Raw genomic sequence first — 25,689 nt, 5'->3', positions numbered from 1 at the left:
ATGTATGGAGACAGTAACATGGAAATTTACATTACCATATCTAAAATAGACAGCAAATGGCAATTTGCTGTATGACTCAGGGAACTCAAACAGGGGCTCTGTATCAACCTAAAAGGGTGCGACGGGGAGGGAGATGGGAGGGAGCTCAAGAGGGAGGAGACATATGTATACCTATGACTGAGTCATGTTGAGATTTGACAGAAAACAACAAAATTCAGTAAAGCAATTATCCTTTAATTAAAAAATAAATAAATTACAAAAATAAAAAAAATAAAAGTAAACCGTCAGCAGGGCTGCATCCCTTCCTGAGACATCGAGGGAGAATCCATTTCCTTGCCTTTTCCAGCTTCCTGCACTCCCTGGCTCATAGTCAGTCAAGCTCCTGTTGACTCCATCCTCACATCATCCACTACTCACCCCAACCCCTCTGCTTCCCTCCTATAAGGACCCTTGTGATTACATCAGGATAATCGTCCCATGTCAAGATCCTTAATGTAATCATGTCTGTGAAGTTCCGTTTACCAAATAATAATATATTCACAGGTTCTGGGGATTACAAAGTGGACATTACAAGAGACAGGGAGACGGTTAAACCTACCACAGGGACCAAACCAGACACTTCTGAGATGAACAAGATAATAAAAGGATATTATAGGTTTGAAAATTGAGAGGGCATGTCTACATTCTTAGAAATAGACAACTTGTAAAACGGACCCAAGGAGAAACAGCCCTTTAGGGACATAAAGAAATGGTCTACTGGTAAGTTGTTTATCTTGCCATAAAGAAAACATAAAGGTTTTTATAGTTTCCAGGAAGAGATAATTCCAATGCTACACAAACTCTCCCGAAGAACTGAGAAAGAGGGAACGCTGCACAACGTGTTATAGTAGCACAGTATAACCCTGACACCAAAACTAGATGAGGACAAGGAAAAACACAAAGTAACTGATGTGCAGAGAGAGGATGAGACAAGGAGCAGGCTGCTGAAGGTACTCAGTGCCTGAATGGCGCTATTCCTGAGCCCCCCACTGCACCCCTGCCCTTCATGCAATGAAGGAGCTATCTGAGCCAGTAAAAAGTCCCTTTGTTTTGTTGTTTAGTGGATAAGTTGTGTCCGACTCTTTGTGACCCCATGGATTGTAGCCCATCAGGCTGCCCTGTCACTGGGATTTCCCAGGCAAGACTACTGGAATGGGCTGCCATTTCCTTCTCCAAGGGATCTTCCCCACCCAGGACTCTTATGTCTCCTGCATTGGCAGGCAGGTTCTTTACCACTAATGGCACCTGGGAAGCCCCTTTATGTTGAGATAATTCAAGCTGGCTATATTATTCACAACCAAGAGTCCTGACTAGTTCACCACTCCACCAGCCAGACAGACACTCAACCTCTTCAATGCCATTTGCTAACTATAATCAATTCAGTTATACGCATTAATGCCAAGGCCTGAAAACACATGGGTAGTGAAAGCTAGGTCAACTGGAAGTACTTTAAAACCTATGCTGTCACTTTTCAGAAAACTCTCTAACTGCAATTTTTCTTAAGCTATTATTAAGATGAATTCAAATGATGTGGGCATACTGATCTGATGGAAACAATGAACATCACAGGAATAAAAACCATATCTAGGATTCAACATTCTCCAAGACTAATCCCTAAAGTATTCCTCACTCATCTCTCCTAAGATTGAAAATTCCTTAAGGGCAGGGACCATTTCTATTTGTTCAGGTAGATGACCTCGTAAATAGTCAAGAAGCTTGCACAATCCAATGACCTTTGAGACTACGTTTCTGAGTCTTGCCAAGGACATATTTTCCATTGTAATAGTTAAGACACCAATACAGAAACATGCAAAATGGTGAAAAAAAATCAAATGGAAAAAGTTCATATTTAATAGCCCCTTAAATATGGCCTACACTTCAAATTCTATGACAGGATTTTTTTTCAAGTAGAAAAGGCTGAAATCATAAAAACGAAACTAATAGAGAACAATCATCACAATGTTATTGATAAGAAGATGCAACAATGGAAGTTCCAGAAAACCCTGAACCATGTTTTCAACCAGTAATAATCCTGGCAAAGAGATGAACTCAACTGCACCTCTGTAGTATCCACAGCAAGCAGTGGAAAAATTAAACAAGAATGTCAACTAGGGATCTAAATGTTACTGCTGTTATTTAGTCACTAAGTTGTGTCCAACTCTTTTCCAATTCCTTGGACTGTAGCCCTCCAGGCTTCTCAGTCCATGGGATTTTCCAGGCAAGAAAACTTGCGTGGCTTGCCATTTCCTTCTCCAGGGAATCTTCCTGACCCAGGGATCAAACCCGCATCTCCTGCACTGGCCAGCGGATTCTTCACTACTGAGTAGATTTTTTTACCACTTTCTCAGGGATGTCTCAGGGATCCGAATAAATGTCCTGAAACTACAGAGCCTGAAACCTACTTTATTCCAGAAATATTAACACAGTTTTCTGGACTGACACAATATCAGTAACATTTTCAGCCATCACCAAAAGACCAGCTAAGGCAGGGGGTCTTAAGAGGTAGGTGACGAGAAATGCCAAATTTTGCATAATCTACATACAGATCATTTTTGGGGTGCTCAATCAGCATTTTGGGAGTGCTCAATCAGCACTCACGGAGAAGGCAATGGCACCCCACTCCAGCGTTCTTGCCTGGAGAATCCCAGGGACAGGGGAGCCTGGTGGGCTGCCATCTATGGGTCGCACAGAGTCGGACATAACTGAAGCGACTTAGCAGCAGCAGCAATCAGCACTCAAAGCCTAACTAATTGTGGTGTAGAGGGAACAAAGGGTGTTGGTCCCCTAATCACACACTCAGCACTCAAAGGAGCTAAAGTCTAGAACCTAGTGGCTAAGATTGCAGACAGTAAATAACCTTCGACATGCATCTCCTTTCCAAGCTGACTATGAGACCACCAACAAGTGTCCTGGAGAGAATAATGGCCCAACATCCTTTTCAGCTCTTGCCTTGCAAGTCTGTACCCCGCAAGGGACAACTGGAAATAATGCTGAATGTTCTGCTTCATTCTCTCAGCTTTACATATTCATTCCTGACAGATCTGAAAATAGTCAACGCTAACATTAAAAAAAAACAAAAAGAAAGAAAAAAAGTTCTTCTAGCTTGCAAGAGACCAGTAAAGGTCGATTATGGGTTTCCTTCCTCTCTCTGCCCCGATCAAGTGACTGCATTCCCCTGGGCTTTTATATCCTTGTGTAATATTTAATTAAATACTCTGTTCTTACTGGTTTATGTACTAGAGAACACTAATTTTAGAAAACCGATTAGCTAGTTCTTTCTAACTGTATGTTATTGTAGCTAAGGTCAAATTTTTCACTGAAACTATGGCAACAAAACCCCAGTATTCTTTGTCGACAAGACAGAAGCAAAGTTCTCAAGAGCAGGCCTCTTACTTGATGGCTAAACTAGGCTGGATTATTCTGTTTTCTACCTTTACCTGAAAATGCCATGTTTCTGAGAATGGCTATGGGGAGCGGTGACCTCAGTCTCCGAAACTTGCTAGCAGAAGTCCAAGTGAGCTTATACATAAGTGTAATCACTGATAACATTTTTAGACACATGTAATTTTAGCAGCACTAAATATCCAGACATTTCAGAAGCACCCAAATTGGAACTTAAATGTACCCGGAAAAATACCAGACCAAAAGAAAAGAAAGAAAGAACGAACTTCTAAATGTCAATAAGAGAAATAATTGCCCAACTTATTTTCTCTATTATTGCAACTGCTCTTATTGGAGTTTTTCTGCACTGACTCCAGCTATGGCTTTGTCAGGGGGATAAACATGGGACTCTTTGAAGGGACATATTCTTCTTCCCACACCTGTGGCCACTCTCCACTTTGCTCCCCAAATCAGAGGACACAAGCACAATTTCTGCCTTCTCTGGGAGCCACACTGGCCCCTGCCTTGACCAATAGTACCGAGAAAGTAGCCATTGGACATCCTTTCTCCAGGGAGCTCAACTGTGCTCACAGCCAGGTAGAGAATGTCTCCCTGCAGGACAAGTGGCAGGCACCCGTCTGAACTCACAAAGAACACACAGAGGGGTGGGGAGTTTCAGGAAAAGAGCAGATTGGCAATATCTGCCTCCTGTCTGTCAAGAGTGGCCGGAATGCCTGCTGCGTGCGTGAAGATAAACACAACTTCCTCTCTCGGTTGGGCCTGTAATTTTATACATAAGATGGGTCTGCCATCTCCAGCAAAGGCCCCATCAGTAACTGAGGCTGCGATCGAGGCTTGTGCAAGCAGAGACGGGCCTGATGGCTCCTTTTCAAAAGGCTACAGCTCTCCAGCTCCTCTTGATCATAAGCTCGCTCAATAAAGTATAAGAAATTCAAAAAGGTTAAAGTGTGTCTGGCAGTGGATACCTCTGAACAGTCCACATCCTGAAGCTTTAAAAGAGATGTATCAACGTCTGAAGGGCAGTGTTTGATCTTCCTAAGAGATGTTCTGAAAGTTGGCAATTGCAAATTTAGCCACACCAGCTACTCAGCTACTAGGTGCTTAGGTCGTGCAAGGCAGGCGGCCAACTGTGTTCCCTACATGACTCACCTCACCCTAAAATAATGCCATCAGTTCCGTACTATTATGAACCATAGTTACCAGTCAGGGAAACTAAGGTATACTGAGGTTAAGTGATGTGCCTACGGTCACACAGCTCATGACAGGTGGGGCAGAGGGACCTGAACCCTAGTCTGACCTCAGAGCCAGAATTTCTTAAGCCTACAGTCACCCACCGCCCCCTCCCCCAATACATTTTACCTATTCATTTAAACCAGATTAGGGGTGATTTTGATTCAGATAGGTAAGTTTCTTTATATTTGCTCACCTTTTCAAATATTCAATAATCCCATCTTTCCACTATGACCAATGGTCTTCAACAAAATGAAATGAACACAGTTGGTTCTCTGAGAGCTTCTCACTTGGACAGCATGTCTGTACTCTCCCCAGCTGTTTGCTGACCCAATGTCCCCAAACACAGTGCTTCCATGGGAAGCAGAAAGAGAAGAAACAGCTGGGTCCTTCGATGGGAAAACACAGACAGATGGGATCATCTACCTAATCTCTGTCCCACGGTAGAAACTGTCTCCAACATCTCTGACAAATGCTTAGTCTCCTGTGAATGAGGGGAAACCCGTCCTTTGAAGCAGGCCTCTTCCTTGAGCAATCACTCAGCACTGATGACAGTCAGAAGCATGTTCCTAAAATCTGAAACTCTGTCTCTGGTCACTGGCCTCTGCTGGCCCTAATTCTCTGTTGTTCTGGGCTCTGAACATCCCTCGTCCACATGACAGCCTTAAAGTGAGAGAAGACAACTGGCCGTTGTCCCTTAGGGCCTTGCATCAGCACAGCAGCTTGTCAGAAATGCAGAATCTCAGGCTTCACCCAGACCTATTGAATTAGGACCTGAGTTTTAGCAAGATCCCTGGATGCACATTCTTTTCCTCATTCATTCTACAAATATGGAAGAGCCTGCCTGTGCAAAGCCTTAGGGGAGACAGGCGTGGTTTCCGAGCTCACAATGAATGGGGTGGGTAAGAGCAAAGGCAAAACCCAGCCATGACAGCCAACTGTTTAGAGCATTTAATATGGGCCACGTACTCCTTAAGTGTTTCACATGGACAGGCTCTTTTGATTCTCATCAAAACACCGTGAGGCACATACAATAATCTTACCATTTTCCAGATGAGAAAATGGAGAGACTGAGAGGTTGAAGGTGACATGACCAGCAAAAACCAGGGCTGAGGGTCAAACCCAATCAGTCCGGCTCCAGGGACTGAGGATGATGAGGGGTCCCAGGAGGCATGATGCAGATGGGGAGATAATTTCAGAGAGAAGATGAAGGACATGAAACGCCCAGAGTGCAGAGCAAGTTCCCTGACAGCCAGGACGAAATGACTCAGTGTGGCTGGAGCAGACATCATGGAGTGGGGATTGCAGGTGAGGCTGGGAGGTAAGCGGGGTGACTCATGCAGGACCCTGTGAACCCTGAAAGCATGTCCTTTATCCTAAGCACAAGTGGGGAACCACTGAGGGCACCAAGCAACCAGGTAACATCATGAGACCTATACTGATTCCTCTGGCCATGGGGAACAGATGGGACGGGCCCCACGCTCAGACACAAAGAATCAAGAAGCAAGTGCAGAAACCAGCAAGGAGGCCACGGCAGCAACTTAGGTGAGAAATATTGTCACCCAACTAGTCTAAAATGCCTCACAGTCTCTCCCATTTTTCGCAGTTCAGCACAAACATCATCGCTTTGAGAACTATCCTATCCTCCTAGTTATCCCTCTAGATTTATCCCCACGGAGCAGTATGACTTAAATGTGGAACCCCAGGAGGTTCTAAGCGGCCCCAAACATTTCTGGAGAAACACAACTCTATTAATTCACTCAAGCGGTTGAGTAGAGATACCGTCAAGAACCCTCCAGACATGGGTTCAAATCCCAGCTTAGTCCAGATTAGTTACTAACCCTCTCTGGGCTCAGGGTACCCAGTGTAAAATGGGGATGATACACTACCACACCACAGGGATGCTCCAACAGTCAAGAGCAAAGGCATGCCATGACTCTGCCAGAAGGCCAGGCACAAAGAGGAAGGAAATTATTGTTTTTCATGATCATGTATTGAATGAAGTCAGGTAATCTCAAAACTATAGGCACAAAAGAGAAAAAAGATCCAACACAGGGCAGGGGTGGGGGGGTTGGCATCAAGGAGAAGATACCCTCAGAGGATGAAGTCAGTCCACATTCCTGGGAGAAGGCAAGTCAACTATAAGAAATCTGTTTTCAGAAAGCTTTCTGGACTCAGGTAGTCTGGGGAAAGATTATAGGATGGCATCAGGCATCCTTGTTTAAAAAAGAAAAAAAAAAAAATCAGCCTTCAGCTAACCTAAAATGTCCTCAGCAAAAACACTGCAAGAGCTGGGAACAGTGAAAACCATTTAGCACGAAATTCTTTTCAACCAGCTTTTAACTAAAGACCAGCATTATGCTGGGCACTGGGCCAGGAGGGCAGGCAAAAGATTTGGTCCCTCCAGGTGCTCCAAAATCTAGCTGCAGAGACAAAAACAGAAGACAGCTGTGATAAACACTATGCTCAAGACTGTTAAGTAGGCAGTTAGCATGGACCTCTTGTACGCAGACATTTGCTCCTGGGTAGCACATCTCAGAATGTCATCTTTCAGGGTAGTAGAGGATGAAGAAGTAGAGTTGGTAGTAGCTGACTCATTGGAAAAGACCCTGACGCTAGGAAATACTGAAGTCAAGAAGGAGAGGAGGATGGCAGAGGATGAGAAGGTTAGACGGCATTACCGACTCAGTGGACGTGAATCTGAGCAAACTCCAGGAGATAGTGAAGGACAGAGAAGCCTGGCATACTGCTGTCCATGGGGTCGTAAAGAGTTGGACATGACTGAGTGACTGAACAACAAAGAGGAAGAAACCAATTAAGAAGGAATTCAGTAATTTTGCAAAGGATACTCGAAGGCCCATCTCCTTCTAAAGATAGTTTGGTTTCTGAAGTCACATTGTCTGGGTTCAAATCCTGGCTCTGCCACTTTGAGCTATGTAACTTGGACCACCACTCAACCTATTGTGTATCAGTTCTTTATCTATAAAAGGAGGGGAAGACTTCATTGCTCTGTAGCTGCCTTATGGGGTTGTGATGAGGGCTAAATAATGAAAGTAAAGGAAACTATCAAAACTAAATAGATAAAATTTAATTAATGTATGTAGTCACTATATTAATACATGGTATTCACTATTATTTGCACCTTGGAAACTAGATTATCATTTATTTACACAAGATGACAGAACAAAAAAGATAGTATGGGAGGAGATCCAAGGTGTGTCCCAATCCCAATTTGGACATGGAATTGCTTTTTTGACCCCAGGAGACTTCCTAAATCTCCCTCATTTCCTCAAATGTCAAAAAAAAAGGAAGGGAAAAATGCTACCAGAAACTCAAGTGATTCACCGCACATCTTCATCAATGCTCTGAAGACAGGATTATAGAAGCCTTTGCCAAAAGAAAGTCCTTCATCAACCACTAGGTTGTGCTTTCAGGAGAACTGTAGAGCAGTATGAAAATATGACCCAATTACACGTGCTCTCTGTCCACTTCAATTTTGCCCTCAATGGAGGAAGCCACAACAGCAGACCCGAGATTCAATTAGATGACAAAGAAAACAGATCCCTTACTCTGGAAGCACTCTGTGCACGCAGAGCTGAAATGTGCTCTCCATTAGCAGAGAGATGATTGTGAGTCAACGAATATACAACAGGGGTCTAAGGTCTACTTTCCAGGGGTGACTCAGCTATTCAAAAACAAAGCCATCCAAGGCAACGGAGCAAAAAGCTTTCCTATGCCCATGCGCAGGACACCCAGCACCTTCAGACAAGCATCTCAAAGCTGTGAGCAAGTCGGCAGGAATCCAGCAAGGGCCACGTGCAGTGTGTGGGACTCTGGTATAATCAAGCAGCAGGCATCGCACCAGTGACTGTGTGACATGCTGGGAGCCTTCTATGTTGCCCGGGGAATTGATTTAAATTACAGTGTTGTTCTCTTTAGATGGAGTCTGTTGGTGCGAGATTGGGATAAGCGGGTAAATCTGAAATGAATATTATAAAAAACCTACTAATCTTTTTATTAAATTTGAATTGATTTTGTGAACACGGAGTAAGTTGCCAGAGACTTTTCCCACAAAGCAGCTGTGCGCACACACAAAACCTTGAATGTGCCTCAAGGCATATACTTGACAAGCACCTTAAATAGACTGATTTCTCTGCCTTATTTAACACGACAGGCAGAAACAGAGTCCCACTGCGAAAGGCCCATCATGGATTACAATCAAAATAACAAACAGAATTTAAGAGCGGCCCTCCCCTTGGCATGTGGGTATTTAAAAACTAAATAAGATACTGGTTCATGCCTTCAAGGCCTTGACAAAAGAAAAGGGAGGGAAAAAAAAAAAGCAGAAATAATGTTGCTTAGCAATAATTAGACTACGGGAAGCAAAGGACAGCAGGTGTGAAAGAAAGTTGAGTGCTGAGTTTGTTACTGCCACCCTAGTCCAGGGGACCCTGTGACTCAAGATCCTGGCCGTGTCCCCACCTGGCCTTAGAATAAGACTTGGCTGTTTCCATCCACTTGTCTTATCTTGACAAAGAAGACCTATAATCCCAAAGAAAGAGAAACCTACTTCTGGACAGACAAGGCTCCTGGACACCAGCGCTGCCTTGTGAAACGGTAACCAGCCTGCTTCTGGTGCTGATCACGGCTTCAAGCTAAAGCCCACTGAACAGATGGGAAAACCGAAGCCTGGAGAAAATGCAGTGATTTCCCCCACGGTGTCACAGTGGTTGGTGGCAGAGCCTGGGCCAGATGCTAGCTCTCAGGTTAGGTGGGCTCTTTACTCCAGTGCTAGTGGTTTTCCTACATCTTTCCTACAAGAGCCACTCCCCACCTCGGACTGAATCTCGGGTCAGATTATTATCAGATAAGTAAGTTGCTGGTACGCAAATACTTCGCATCACTTGATCATGAAAAATGCCATTCTTAGTTGAGCTCTCCCCTCCCCCCCTGCCCCCCGACCCTGGCCTCTTCAAAGCCGTTACGAGGGAGGGGCTTCCCTGGTGGATCAGTGATAAAGAATCTGCCTGCCAATGGAGGAGACATGGATTTAATTCCTGGTCCAGGAAGATTCCACATGTCCTGGAGCAACTAAGCCTGTGCTGAGCCTGTACTCTAAAGCCCATGAGCCACAACTACTGAAGCCCATGTGCCCTATAGCCCATAATCCGCAACAAGAGAAGCCACTGAAATGAGAAGTCCACACATGGCAACTAGAGAAGTAGCCCCTGTTCTCTGCTGCTGCTAAGTCACTTCAGTTGTGTCCGACTCTGTGCGACCCCATAGACGGCAGCCCACCAGGCTCCCCCGTCCCTGGGATTCTCCAGGCAAGAACACTGGAGTGGGTTGCCATTTCCTTCTCCAATGCATGAAAGTGAAAAGTGAAAGTGAAGTCGCTCAGTCGTGTCCGCTTCTTAGCGACCCCATGGACTGCAGCCTACCTACCAGGCTCCTCCATCCATGGGATTTTCCAGGCAAGAGTACTGGAGTGGGTTGCCATTGAAGCCTAGGCAGCAATGAAGACCCAGCACAGCCAAAAATAGATAAATAAATCCACAAGCTCTCTAAAAGGTAGGCTGACAGTACAAGCATTCTGGGACTACAGAAGAGCCCATTGAAAATGAAAAGACCAGAAGTCTGATCCTCAAGTTCACAGCCATGCCTTTAGATCCAGAGTGCTTTACCATAGCCAACCAACACACTCATCATCCCAGTATCATCTGAGACCATGATTCCTACGCTCTCATTGTTTTAAAGTGAACACATACTGAGCTATCTAGAGTCTTCAGCCAACATTTCACTCAGGAGACAGATCCTCATTTGCACTACAAATAGAATTCAAAGAATGCTGCAGATCACAGATTGCATACGCCACAGCTTGCCCCATTGACAGGTAAAAAGTTAAAAATGCATTAAGTCAAAGAGTCCAAGGCTTCCATCTTCCTCATTCATACAGTCCTAAATTAAAGTTAAAAGAGCTTGGACAGACAGCAGAGAAGTAATAACCTAGTCTATTCTCATTTAGAGATGGCAGGTAACAGGACCATGGCTTGAAGGAACCCTCATGCTTTGGGAAGGTTCCGCCGGGGAGAGCGAGAGCAAGGCACTGGGTTCAGGCCTTTGCAAGGGAGTTCTGGTCTGACTCTGACACTCACAAGCCATGTGATGCTGGGCCAGCTCCTCCTCGTCAGCCCAAAAAGCATCAGGCATAAAACAGACACACCCTGGGCTGAGGAGGTGTTGCAAAACTCAGGAGAGAATGCACATCAAGTGGCATTATCTACTTTGCCCCAGTGAACTACTAGATAACAGGGGTGACTTTCGTACTTTATAGAAGGATACTTTACCAGCTGGGCCTCTGCTCCCTTACAAACAGCTATCATGTGGACACAAAATCACTCTCAACATGTTTCTTAAAGATTTTAACTGTGAACTGGCACTGACTTCCTTGAGAATGTATCTTTCTTCCCTGGAGTATAAATGGCTGGTGCATAGGAGGCATTCAATAAATGTCTGTGGAATGAATAACAATCAGTCTAAGAAGGGATATTTAACTGACCATGTTTCTCAAGGCTTCCATCTCCTCATCTATATAATGGGAACACCAATATCTGTGCCTCACAGGAAGGTTACAAAGCTTAAAAGAGAGAATCCACAATCCACACTGTGCCTTGCACAGTGTAAATGTAAATGCTCCATCAATGTTAACATGACACGTATGCTCAGTCATGTCCGACTCTCGGTGAGCCCAGGGACTGCAGCCCACCAGGCTCCTCTGTCCACGGGATTTTCCAAGCAAGAATACTGGAGTGGATTCTCATTTCCTTCTCTAGGGGATCCTCCCAACCCAAGGAATCAAATCCATGTCTCTTGCATCTCCTGCATTGGCAGGTGGATTCCTTACCAACACATCACCTGGGAAGCCCCTAGTAGTTGGTACTGTTATTTATAATGTGGGTCTATTTCTCTGTGACACTTGTAAAGACTCCTGAAAGCCAGGGAGACCGTGTTCAAGTCATTTCACCTCTCTTCATCAAGGCCAGCAGCTGGAACACAGAAGAACCTCAATGCTTGACTCATTTTCACAACAGATTAACAGTGGATTACTGCACTTGAAACCAACTTTGATTAGGAGAGAAAGAGGAAACACAGAGAACAAGGGAGATGCTGATCTAGAATATGCACACTTTCAGCCTGATCTCTGAGCTCTTCCCCAGTTCCTATGAACCACCAAAGATAGCAGAATGCTTCCTTTCTCCTCACCTTTCCCTGCCCAAGCTCCTCCCCACAGCTTTAACTCTGAGTTACCATTCAAAACAGCTTCTTTTCTAAAACTAAAGGTTTAACTACAAGATTAAAAATCTCTTACACGTTGGGAACACTGATAGCGTAGTATCCCGTACAAGATCAAGAATGTGAGGTCAAAGTTAGCCTCTTGACCTAAATGGAGAAGATCAAGTTTTGAGGGCAAGAACTGGACAATTTCCCCGATCTGAAAAAAAGGGATTACACAATAAATGTCATCATCATCACCAAAGCTGATCTTGTTTCCCAGAAGCCCCAGTTACTTCTACTCCAACAACACTGGAGGTTCAACTTACAACAGCAGTCCTTCTAGGATGGAAATGGACAATGGTTGTTAGCTTCCATCTTCTCTTTGTAGAAGATGCCAGTGTATTTAGGACAGGGAAGGGAAGGGTGGGAATGAAAAGGAAAAGACAATCCAGAGAAAGGAAATCACTAACCACAAAGTTTCTATTCCCAGTTTCAATCTGATGTTTGCCTTCTCTATTTTCAAACTACGGGCAAAATGACACTCATGAGGAAGAAAAGAGATTCTGCCTTACCTTCCACTGACACGGGTGCTTTAAAATGGTACCACATTAACAAAAGGACTAAAGTAATTAAATGATTCTACACCTCAGTTCTCATCACTGAGAGGACAAGGATATGGTCCAAAATTCATTCAGATAATGAAAATGCCTTGGCTTCCATGAAACAGAACTGCAGCCAATCTCTTCTTCCTACCCACAACAACGTCAGGGGCAGGAGATACATTCAAAGGAATCGCAAAGAAAGCAATTCACTTGGAAGTGTACTTTTACTCATCAGAAAGAAGCAAGTGTGTTCAACAGTTTAACTCATCAGCATCTACCATGAAAAAATAATAGCTTCCAGTCACTTGAGCAAGCCTCATGTACTCAAGTACTCTGTTTGGTTCCTTAGCCATATTACCTTCCTCCCTATATCTTTATGAGGAAGGAATTCTTTTCCCTCCATTTCATGAGTAAAGACATAAGCTCAGAGATTTAAGTAATCTATCAGGGTCACTCACTTGTATATGGGAACACTGAGCCTCGAATCCAGGCCCATGTGGTCCATGCACACACTGCTACCCACAAAGCATTTAAAGACAAAAAGAGGAACCACCTATAATTATTCTCATATCATTATTCACATACAGTTTCTGTCCCTTCTGCCACCACCTCTGAGGATCAGGCTCTGTACTGAGAACTGGGAATGAAAAGACAGAAGTAACTAAGGCTTCCCAAGCCCTTAACTAAGGACCATCAGTACTAAATTTGGAACACACATTTAATCCTCACAATAACCTTTTGAGCAAGGGACTAACATCATTGCGCGTTTCACAGATGAGAAAACCAAGGTTCACAGAGGTTACGCCATTTGTCCAGGGTCACAGAGCAAAGAATTAGCAGAATTTGGATTTGAACCCTGGAAGCCCAATCCTCCAGGCTATGTTATTAACTGCTAGGTTGGCAGATTTCAAGAGGAGCTCCCAGAATTAAAACCCCAAGTCAGAAGCCACACGGAGTATTATCATCAATCGGCCTTTGGTTTCCATTTACTTAAGAACAAGTTATGATGGTTCTCAATATAGGAAGTAACTTGGCAAGGAAGCAACAGCAAACCCAAATGACTACGTGTAGCTTGGCTGATTGCTCATGTAAAGACTCCATCATTTTAACCAGCCACTCGCCAGCATCTCACTTTTCCATACGTGTCTGGTAAATTTCAGGGTGCATTGGCACAGCAAGGAAATGGACAAGAAATGCCACCTAATTGCCCAATGCACCATTTCTAAACATCAAAATGACTTCAACCTTCAAAACGGATCTGTATTTGGAAAGGCAGTAATCCCTTTCAAAAGAAACATCTTTCTTTTTGTTTTAGAGAAAAATGTTTCAAACACTACACCACAATTGAAGGGTTGCTTTTTGGAAAACATCACCCGGGTTCCAGGGTGCAAGAGACCTTCCAGTGGCTGCAACGGGAGATGGGTCAGGGCCCCTCACCTGTGTGCAGACAGCCTCCCACTCACCACGAGGAATTGAGGCAGCCGTGACCTACATTCACAAAGCCAGCTACAAAGCATGTTTTGAACCAGATTTCCGACAAATACAAAGAACCTCACAACCTAGAACACTTTATTTTTAATTTATGGAGAAAGACAGTCAACAAATCAAGTCACTGTCACGTGACCACCGGTGGATCCAAGCCAGGCCATAAACAGAGTTTGAGTGAGTGAGTGAAAGTCACTCAGTTGTGTCTGACTCTTTGCGACCCGAAGACTGTAGCCTGCGAGGCTGCTCTGTCCATGGAATTCTTCAGACAAGAATACTGGTGTGGGTTGCCAGTTTGGTTCTTTCCAAATAGCCTCTACAGGAATTGTCATTTTTATCTCAAAAAAAATCTCTTTCAATCAGACACCAGATATACATCTAAGCACCAGGCACTTTTATCCTAGTGCCAGGAAAACACACATCTCTTCTGACTTCCCTTGGCTATTATCTTGTTTATTTCAATGTTCTAAATGGCACCCCACTCCAGTACTCTTGCCTGGAAAATCCCATGGACAGAGACCCTGGTGGGCTGCAGTCCATGGGCTCGCTATGAGTTGGACACGACTGAGCGACTTCACTTTCACTTTTCATTTTCATGCCTTGGAGAAGGAAATGGCAACCCACTCCAGTGTTCTTGCCTGGAGAATCCCAGGGATGGGGGAGCCTGGTGGGCTGCCGTCTATGGGGTCGCACAGAGTCGGACACGACTGAAGCAACTTAGCAGCAGCAGCAAACTTATATTCAGACAGCCACTGGTTAACTCTAAATAGTATGCTAACATCTTCCTCAGCTTCCTTTCCCAGCTCCCAGAGCCCGGGTGCAGAATAGGATAGGAGCTCATGTTGGACCCAAGCAATAGGCTCCACATCCCTTCCACTTGGTCCCAACTGTAAAAGCACTCTGTGGACCAGCTTCCTGCTACATAATAAAGCCACGAGTTTATAGCTCAGGCCCTAATAGCGGTGGTTCATAACCTAGGCTGCATGGGAGACTCAATCAGGGAATTTTCAAAATATCTCAAATACCCTGTTAAATGAGAATCTCTGGAGGTAGAACTCAAAAGTGGGTGTTTTTGAACATCCCCGGGGTGATTTCTCAGCCCAAGTTGAGAATCCCAGCTCCTAGTCCATCAGTCAGCAACTCTATGATTCCAGACAGGCTACTAAACCTCCACCTTCCAGGGCTTCAATCCCCTCCCAGGGACAGTACACCCTCTCCATCGGCTAGAAATGCTGGCAGACCCTCAGCACAGTATGAGTGTGGCCACACTCAATGTTGGCACGGAGTCCCTCATGCTTGGCTCTTTTAAATGGTAAAACTGCAACGCATTATATAATTCAGAAGGAAGGGCTTAATTCTATGAGTGAGTGACAGGATTATGATCATTGGATCAAATCTTTCTGTTGCATTCAGGATTCTGTTTTGGAAGGTGACATGGAGCAAGAACTGAGAAGAAAAAGGCAACAGAGGTGTATATGCTTATGCCAATTTTTTTTTTTTAAAACAGACTCCCACCAGCCTCCTCCCCAGGTGAAAACATGCTCCTGGGAGCCTCACGCCAACTGGATGCAGCGCAACACCGAACACCTTCCAAATGGCTTCTCTCCATCTGAACAACCGCCTATTTTATTCTAATTTCTGGAGATTTTATTCAAAAACCTCAATTAGTTTCTAAATCACGTAAGAACAAAAAGAAGTCATAACTCGAAAGATACAATCTGCAAACAGCAAGGTTTATACTCTCTGGGACAGAGGCCATCAGTCAAATAGTTAACCCGCTGGGTTCTCAGCCCTGGCTGTAAACAAAAATCACTGCCCTAAAAATGCCAGTGCCTAGCCCCCAACCTTGAGAGATTCTTTAACTGGTTTGGAGAGTGGCCCTGGGCAGCCATGTAACTCAATATCTCTCCCAGATAATTCTACTACGCAGCCAGAGCTGTGAAGCACTAACCACAACAGCAGCAAAAAATAACAACAAAATATTTCTCATTTTAAGATACCAATTATATTTTAGACACCTCCTGCAATACACTAATCTACCTTCCGAGGAAGACATCAAACACAAGAGGTCTACAAAGAAAGCCAACAGTGCAAGGCCACCAGCAGGAAGACTGTCCCACCTGTGCCTTTTAACTCAAAAAGGTAAGTAATAATAAGAACTCCTCACTGCGAGGTGAAGTATGTAAGGACAGCAAAGCTCCCAATGGAACAGTAAGTTCTGCTGAAACACCACATGTTCCTTGAGACTCAATCCATAAATCCTACTTGTTCGAACACAAGTGTAAGGCTTTAAACTGAATCCGTGCTTACCAGCATGTATTCAAGTGAAAAAAATGAAGGTCCTAATACAAGCCTTCATGATCTTGACACTGAACTTATTTATGCCTTTTAAGAGTTCAGAAAGCCTGAAACTGGCCTCATACATCTTAAAAATATGTAGGCAAATAAACCTATGACTGACTAAAAAAAAAAAAAACCAACAACTATATCTACACACAGCAACAGGCTTCATGAATTTTCAAATGAGGCAAGGGACCCACCTTGGAATGGTCCCCAACTTACCTCTGAATTTCTTGGGTGGATTGTTAAGGTCCCCGGTTTCTGGCTGCACAACACAACGGTCATCAACCAGGCTGCAAAGAGAAGAAAGATAAATGTTGCATCAAACCAAGTCTAAGAAAATAAAACCCTAAGCACTAGGCAAAACTCAAATACTCAGGGCGGTTCCTATGCAAAACAGGCTGCCCTAGTCTCCAGCCAGGGAATGAAACCTCCTTCAAGAGCCTAAGACTCTGCTTCTGCAATGGTACTGTACATTAAGGTACTGTTTTCTGTGGCTCTTTTCACTTAACCACGTCCAGAAGAGACCTGAGAGTGTGCGTAACAGCGTGTGCGTGCTCAGTTGGGTCCAACTCTTTACAACCCCATGGACTGTAGCCCACCAGGCTCCTCCGTCCATGGGATTCTCCAGGCAAGAATACTGGAGTGGGTTGTCATGCCCTCCTCCAGGGAATCTTCCCTGCCCAGAGATCAAACCTGCATCTCCAGCATTGGCAGGTGAGTTCTTTATCACTGAGGCACCTGGAAAGCCCCGATGTGAGCACAGCATGTACTAAAGCTCAGGTCGGGGGCACAACAAAAGGTCCTTGCACCCAACCAATGGTAGCCAAGGGGCCCACTCCATGCCAGGCACTGAGCTAGGCCCTGGGATGTGAACATGGGTGGGAGGCAGGCCCCTGCCCTTCGGGAGCTCAAGGCTGGTTCATGCAGGAGCCAGAAAGACAAACTGACAAGGAGCATATCACCTGCAGGCTGTAAGAGAAGAGGACAAAATACAGCCAGAAACTCACTGTGCCTGAAGCTATCTGAGAAGCTGCCGGTGGAAGAGGCCAACCTGGCAACTACTGGAGACGGAAAAAGAGGCGGAGGATGAACGGAGCATTTTCAAGGGGAAGGAACCCTACGTACACAAGCATGGGAGTAAGAGAGGACTCTGGAGCTTCAAAAAGACTAGTGGGGAAAGTGCACATAATTACAGATAAATAACCAGCCTCTAACTATATATAAAGACCCCATGTTTAAAATTCCAACTGACCGATATGACTTGTACAATGCTTTTGTACAACTGATTTGTTTAAAAAAAAATTTTTTTTTTGGTTTGAACATATGAGGAAAACTGAAGCTCTGAGGAGTTTACATGACTTTTCCAAGTTCCTAGAACTGGTATTGGTAGGACTGGCTCATTTTTCAAGTGGCCACAAAACTTGATCCCAGCTAATATGGTTTTCTAGGGGTTCTTCCATTAATATATGTCTTATCCCAAAGGCAAGTTACCATTAAATAACCAGCCTTAACTCTTACTGCTTCTTTTCCAAAGTCTGCCAACATATCCTAAAATTCTTTCACACATCTTTCAAGATCCTAAATCGGAGCCCCCATCTTCTCATGAAGACTCCAAGTCTTTCCTGCCCCAGGCTCCCTCTGCCTGGCCTCTGTCCCTCCCCACCACCCCCACAACCTCCCGGGCTAAAACACAAATGATACACTAGGCAACAAGATCCCCGAGGACAGAAAGCGTGCCTGCTTTGTGACCCAGAAGGTTCCACCGTTCACCCAGGGCCAGCACACTTCCTAACAAGGCTGGGTACTCAGTATCTATTTAGTGGATGGATCGAAGTGTCTAGAACAGTCCACCAGCAACTTGCCTCCTTCGGCTCTAAGACATAGGCTCTCTTCATTAACAAGAGGGACCGTGTGGTCACAGCCTCAACATTCATGCACAAATCAAGAGCAGAAAGTGTATACATAAACCCCTGCCCACTGTGAGCCCCTCCAAGTATAAACAAGGAAACGCCACCAGATCTAATATGTGTAGGCAGGAGCTGGGGATAGGGGTGGGGAGTGGGGTGGCGTGCCTTGGAATTCAACGTAGGGCTTGGTAAATTAATCAAGTTCTCAGGCAAGGAGGTATGGGTAGGAGAAAGGGTCCCATTCTAGGTTAGAAGGAAATGAACTGCAGATGGCCTTCAGCTACCTGCTAGCAGCATGACCCAGACTGTATCACTTCACTCCCCCGGTCTCAGTTTCCTCATCTGTAAAATTGAAGAGTTGGTCTCAAGGATTCCCAAGTAGGGAGATGTTCATGAGACTTTTTGTTTCTTAAATATAGTGATACCAAGTGCCCATCCTCCCCAGGCCTACTAAAGCCGTGTTCCAGGACGGGATCCAAGAATCTTTATTTTTCACAAGTTTCGCAAGTGATTGAGAAGCACTTCTCTAGACACTACATGTCACACACTTGGGCCTTCCAAGGCCCTAGGTGAGTTTAAAGGTCAGTGAGTCAATAAAGCCATTTGGAGGTAACTTCCATCTATATAAATGGAACTGGGTTACATAAATAGCGCTGGATGCTGATTCCACAAAAATTGGCAGCCACTCATCGTCATCCACGAGTAGCGCTCCATAAATGTAAAAAATATGAGAAGGAAAAAGAGGTCAAACTTTATTTTCCAAATCCATTTTTACACCGGTTATCCTCAAATATGTGCAGAGAACCAAGGGAATAAAATATTCATCTAAAGGAAAGACTAGAGCCCAAAACTTAACATAAAAAAAAAGGGGTCATTCTCATGTTAAAGGGGAAGACCTTATTATTAATTTGTTCACAATACTTATGAAAACTCTTATAAAACTCTGTACCTCATAGGAAATCTAAGAGGAGATGCTCTGGAAGAAAAAGAGGTACTAAGATTTTAGGGGCTGACATGGTAGATTCAGCAAGTGGCAGGAAGTGAGCCTAGGTGACTGGAGAGGCAGTGGCACCATTAAAAGAAATTAGGGCCACAGACCAGAGATGGAGCATAAGGTGGGCCTGAGGCTTAACAAGGCACTCAGGTAAGAGTTGTGGGCAGACCATGAGGATGGGGGTGAGCAAATTCAGCCAGAGAGGCGCGGTCAGACGAGCTGGGAAGGGGAAGTTGGCCCCACCAAGGGCAACTGTTAGAAGCACTGGTCTTGAAGTTCTCAGTCTTTGTAGCTGTGAAACCCTGGGCAGGGGACTTCACCTCTCTGATGGTCAGAGATTTTTGCCCCCATAAATAGCAATAATGATAATGCTCACTGTAAAAAGCTGTTTGGGGATTAAAGGGATGGTGGATATACAGTACATAGCACAGAGCTGTAAACACGGACAGGATTCATATAGGTAGTTACCACTGCTACTTATTATTGCAGAAAAATAAGAGGATGCAAGATTCAACTAGAGATGGAAAAAGCAAGGAATCAGCCAAGAAGAAAAAAAGGACAACAGAGAGGTACAAGCAGCAGGACTCTGCCAAAAGCTACAGAAGGTATCTTGGGCAAACTCCGGGAGATGGTGAGGGACACAGAAGCCCGGTGTGCTGCAGTTCATGGGGTCTGCAAGAGTCAGACACGACTTGCTGACTGAACAACAACAGAAAGTATATTGTGAAGGATAGGTCTTTAGTATAAAAAGGTTTAAAAAAGGCTTAAAAAAAAAAAAAAAAAGCCACTTGACTGGTGATCAAGCAGTCATGGATCACTCATTTTTACTGGATGACTTTTGAAAATAAAATCTTTATTCGGAGAGATCCAGCTGAGCTATAGAATTCTTTACCTGAAATAACTTGTTCCTTGAGGATGGAGTAACTGAATGAGAGCCTGGGAATACACTTACTTTACAAAATACCAGAGAATCAGCATACTTTAAATAGGAAGTCTGGTTAAAAAGGATGGTTCTGGCTGCTGTGACAATGAGGTTCTTAGAGAAATTGTTGCCTTCCTCCCCCGCCCCCACATTTGAGATCAGCTCTTGCCAAACACCACAATGCCACCCACCACTCCTTTTCATGCAAAGAGATTACAGACCATGTATAACTCTTACAGAGATAACCACCTTCACTCCCCATTCTGCTTGTGCCTGCCCTTCGGGACTAATTCACCTCTCATTTCCTCTTCCAGACAATAGAAGGAGGAGAAGGCAAAAGATAATCAAATGAATACATTAGGGAATGTATTTATACAGACTTGGGGGGAAAAAAACAACTGAAGAAAGAACAGAACACCAGAAATCTGATTTAAAGAACTTGGTGCCATTTGTAACTTTCAGATGCACACAGTGACCTGAGGCAGAAAACGTTGTGCCTCAAAGAAGAGAGAGAAGCACCTGAGAAGTTCTGGTCTCTACTTGTACAACAAACAAGTCACCATTTAAAAATAAGCGCTTTTACAAAGAGAAAGCACTTCCCTGGGTCTGTAAATACTAATCTGAACATTCATCCCATACACTTAGCACTTTCCCTCTGACGTATGAAAGAAGAGGCTATTACAATAATTCTGAATGAATAGTACTAAGTGATGAGATTTCACTCTTGCAGAACGGATGGGCAAATGGCATTTTTGTGTAAGAGGTTAAACCTGGCTAATATGAGATCTGATATTTGTGATTCCAACCATCGCTGGAAAAATCAAATAAAATGGGAACATTCATGTCCTAGAAAAATCACAATGTTGAAGCTGATGTTCTGATGTCTTAAACAAACCCTGCCACACAAGAAACCAGGTGCTCTTACCCCAAGGTGCTAATAAATCCATTTGTCGATCCTTCGGCGTACAGAGAACAAATGTCTCCGATGTGTAGGAAACTAGACATCTTGTCAGACATGTCTTTCTTGAGAATCCTAGACAAAGTAAAATATGCAACATTATTAGAAGGAAAGAAATGCTCGGGGCGGGACTGGGGGTGGGATAGTCACTGAGAATTGGCTTAGCTCAATTTTCCAAAGCGTTCTGCTTAAAAGTCAAATTTAAATCAGTGTGTGACAGGCAGGCAATTCGCTGAGCCAAGCAGGACATATGCAGCCACATTTTTCCCCATCTATCCTTTCATTTCAGGGTATTCCAACCACAGTAAGGCTTGTTTCTAACAAAACCATGACTGAATCCAATTCTCCAAGTTGAAGACCCTAGATAATAAATAGTGAATATAAAGACTACAGGGAAGTCTGCCAAGAACTCTGCAATGATTAGGAGCTGGAAAGTCTGACTTAGGAAATATTAACATGCTCAATCTGCCTCAGGGAATGTTCAGGCAGAAGGAAACACCTGGTATAAAACTTGGGTCCGGCAGGGCCTGGGGCTGAGGCACCAAAGGAACAGAATTAATATGAGGAAGCCTAGCAATAAATACCACAAAGCTCTAGAGGCCTTTTAAGAATTCAACAACCTATACACTTCACGCAAATGCTATTCCATTGTCTTTCCTTCTCTTCCTTCACCACGAAACCCATGCAGAGGCAGAAAGACTCAGCACCTGGTCCAAACCCTTCCAACACAACTGAAGAGTCAGGCTGCAGTCCCTTAAGAACCCTGGTCAGGAACACACACAGTGAGGGGCAGTGCTAGAACATGTTCATAAAGTCAGTAAATCTCTGCATAGCCCAGTAATCACCACACAAACAACACACACACACAAATTATCAACAAAAATATTGACATGACTCATAGAAAGAGCTTTCATCAGGGTCATAAACATTGAGGAGTGGGAGTCAATTATAAAAAAAATCTAACCTGAAATTTACAACACAAGCTCAAGGACTTCCCTAGCGGTCCAGTGGTTAAGATTCGGTGCTTCCACGGCAGGGAGCAAGGGTTCAATCCCTGGTTGGGGAAGTTCAGAGCCCACATGCCACACAGCATAGTTAAAAAGTAAAAATAAAAATAAAAAACAAGCTCAGTTCTGTGCAAAGAGTGTGTGCTGGCATGGACTGCAGTAGCTCCTCATCATTTCCTCAGGCACCTGGTGTACAGACGTTTAGGGTCACCTCAGTCTTTCCCAGACCTCTCCTCCAAACCCAGACCCCCTTAAACATCCTTGCCCATCTCTTTACTCCAGTTTCCCTGCCAGAAAGCATTCACCCCACCATGCCACAAGACTTGGAATGGCATGGAGAAGTACGCTCTCCTGAAATTGCTTTCCGGGTGCCAAGTTTTCTTTTTCAGAAGAATTATGCCTCAGTGATCAGCGGGAAACCTCAAGAAGCATTTCTCCTCCCTTAGTAGGAGTGGCAGGGACTGAAAACAAACCATAAAAGAACCTCAGTTCACTGCTTGTGAGAAACAGCGAGGAAAAACTCATCTGTCCTTCCAGCAGCCAAGATGTTGCAAGAGATAAAGAGCACTGCCTTGAACATGAACTTACGTAGAGAGATTGCGCGCAACTGAGAACACAAACTCTCAAAACGAAAGAGCCAGCATCTCTAGACCTTGGGGAGAGATACACAAACAACAGGCAGAGACTCGGCTCGACACATCCCACTCTCTGAAATCAAATCTATCATCCTGTCATTTCTTCTTAACTGTGTATTTCACACCTATAGGCAAACCGATGTTTTAAAACAGCGGTCCTCAACCTTTTTGGCACCAGGGATTGGTTTTGCTGAAGGCAATTTTTCCATGGACCGGGGAGAGGAGGGAATGGTTTGGGGGTGATTCAAGCACATAACATTTATTGGGCACTTTATTTCTACTGCTATTACATCGGTCATCAGGCATTAGATTCCAGAGGTTGGGAACCCCTGTTTTAAACAACATCCCAAAAAGACACTCAAAACAAAACCACTCATGAGCATTGGTATTTTCCTTCTGTGCTTATATTTAAAAGTCTTATAAAGGGTAAGGAAGTCAGTGTACTTCTGGGACTGATTACTGGGAAACAAGTTCTATTTGAATTTTGAGTCAGACCAAATCTGTGTCTTCACACTAGAAACTTCCAGAAGGATCCAGGGACAGTGATGAATGCAGGCGAGCAGATACAGGATAGGGAGGAGGGCAAGGGACTTGTCTACTGTGACTGAGTCTCTCCCAGCCCTCTTGGCCCCAGTGGAGACCAGGCCGGGAAACAGCAGCATGCCCATGAGTCTCTGAACTTTGATCACAACCTGGTCACCTTACTAGAAGCTTTAGGTCCTGAATGGGAAGCACTGGACACTATTCAGTGTCCTGGAATGACAAAGCATGACATACTCAGTATTGCTTGCATTGATAATCGCAACAGAAGTCTGGGCGCCAGGCCCATGCAGCAAGGTTCTCCATTGCCACCATTTCTAATAATAATGGCTAGCATTTGGCAAGCATTATCACACCCACCACTGGGCTGAGACCTTTACAAATCTTCTCAAATACTCAGGACCACAGCATGAGGCAGGAACTACCATTATTACCATTTTGCTCTTGGGAAACTGAGCTGCCAAAAGGCTAAGATGTCCAAGACATATATAATTAACAAGCAGGAAGGCCAGAGTTATAACTCTGGTCCACATGACTGGTAAACAGAGCTGTTCATCAATGGCGATGCCTGGAACATGGATTAATATGTTAACCATTCTTATTCTTGGTGACAATATTAAGAACTGATTTTCTTTTATGTGCACAATTCCATTTGCTAATTTTTCTTTGGTATTTTCTAATTTTTCTGTCGCTGCCACATAATACTTTGATAAGTTAGGGGGGGAAATTAAGTTTCTTCTTCCTAATCAATATTCTTACTAAGTAGATAGTTGAACAAATAAACTTCAGGCATACTTTATATTTCCTCCTGAAAACATGGGTTAATGCATCCACCAAAGTTAATGGTCCTCAACTGAGCAATCTGCCAGGCATCCTAGTTAAAAAAGAGGGGGGCGAGGGCAGGGACAGATTCTTCCCAGGGTCCCAAACAATGGGTACCCTCACAAAGGACCAGGCAGACCCTCTCTGGTCTGGTGGGAAACCTTTGGAAGCTTCCCCTCACCTACCATTAGCCAAGTGGAGGAAGAGGAAAAGGATGAGGAGGGAGTAAAGGGGAGGAGGGCAGGGCACAACCATCAGTGATGTCCTGGAAGTAAACACCAGGATAGTCAACAGAACAGGCCTCTGGGGTCTGGAGGGGAGGAGGTAGAAAGTCATCCTGGGAGCCATCTCTGGAAGACTTCCTGTTGTTCAGAAGCAGGATGGGAGAGCCTGCCCATGGATCTGATCCTGGACCATTTGTGCCTTTGAACTCCTCATCATTGTACCCAGGGCTCCTGTGTCACTCACACAGTGGCTGGGGATCACCTCACGGAAGAACAGCTGGTGCCACCCTGCCAGTGAGCTGCAGGACCCTGGTACATCTGACACCTAGGGCTCGCTACTAAGAAACTTTGAGTTGGTCAGCAGGTATCTATAAGAACAAGCCAGCTCCAGAGCTCCAACCATCTCTCTGTCCACTAGCTGTTATTTCTGGCTGATTTTAGGGCTTCAAATGTCTTTCAAAATCGTGAATCACTACATGGTACAACTGAAGCTTATGTAATACTGCAAATTAACTACATTTCAATTTAAAAAAAAAAAAAAAATTCTTTATATTAAACTTTCCTTGTCCAGTCTAAGAAAATAACTTCTGGGTACGCAGTGTACAACGTGACAAGCGTAGGTCATAGTATTGTATTGTATATTTGAAAGTTATCAAGAGTAGGTCTTAAACGTTTCCTTCACAAGGAAAAAAAAATTTATAACTGTGTGGTGACAGACGTCAATTGAATTTACTATGGCGATCATTTTGTAATAGATACATACATCATTATGCTGTACACCTTAAACTTATACATGTTGCATGTCAAATATCTCAATAAAACTGGAAAAAATTAATTAATTAAAAAAAATCAAATTCAGTAAAGGAAAGGATCTCCTGCATAAGAAGTCAGCTGGGTATCACACAAATGGACTCTTTTGTGTCCTATGACGACATATTTTTACTTTAAGGAAGGTAATTATCCTGCCAAATTCACCCCTTGAGAAAAAGCTGAACAATGTAGAATTATACTGAAACTCCCAACCACAGAGCATTCTGAACTTTCCAAATATACAAAATCATAGAATAAAGGTCGGAAGCAACCCTGTAAACCCTGTAATTCCACGTCTCGCCCAATAATAGAACTACCCCCACCCCTACCCCCACCATGTCGCTTAAGGGATGGTCTTGTCTTCCGTGTGGACCGGCAATGAGGCCTATTCTAGGTTCAAAGAGCCTGGCTGGCAAACACTCCTGTCCCCACCCCTCCCCACAATGACAAGCGCCTCCCAGAATCTCTGCTACTGATCTGTCCTCTGATGCTCC

At 44.2% G+C, this 25,689-nt stretch overlaps 1 protein-coding gene across 1 annotated transcript in view; it reads right to left on the bottom strand.

Annotated features, from left to right (window-relative positions):
* ITPR1 (inositol 1,4,5-trisphosphate receptor, type 1) overlaps positions 1 to 25,689 on the bottom strand; it is a 355,741-nt gene that overhangs the window by 306,257 nt on the left and 23,795 nt on the right. The window contains exons 3-4 of the mRNA XM_010844129.1: positions 21,125 to 21,232; positions 16,596 to 16,666 (exon numbers count right to left, since the gene is read on the bottom strand). Coding sequence (XP_010842431.1) covers positions 16,596 to 16,666; positions 21,125 to 21,216 — 163 coding nt within the window. The 5' untranslated portion in view covers positions 21,217 to 21,232. The remainder of the gene's footprint in view (positions 1 to 16,595; positions 16,667 to 21,124; positions 21,233 to 25,689) is intronic.

This window comes from Bison bison, unplaced genomic scaffold (assembly GCF_000754665.1).
Source record: "Bison bison bison isolate TAMUID 2011002044 unplaced genomic scaffold, Bison_UMD1.0 scf7180017864194, whole genome shotgun sequence".
Lineage (NCBI taxonomy): Eukaryota > Metazoa > Chordata > Mammalia > Artiodactyla > Bovidae > Bison > Bison bison.
This window is presented reverse-complemented; position numbering and strand designations above follow the sequence as displayed.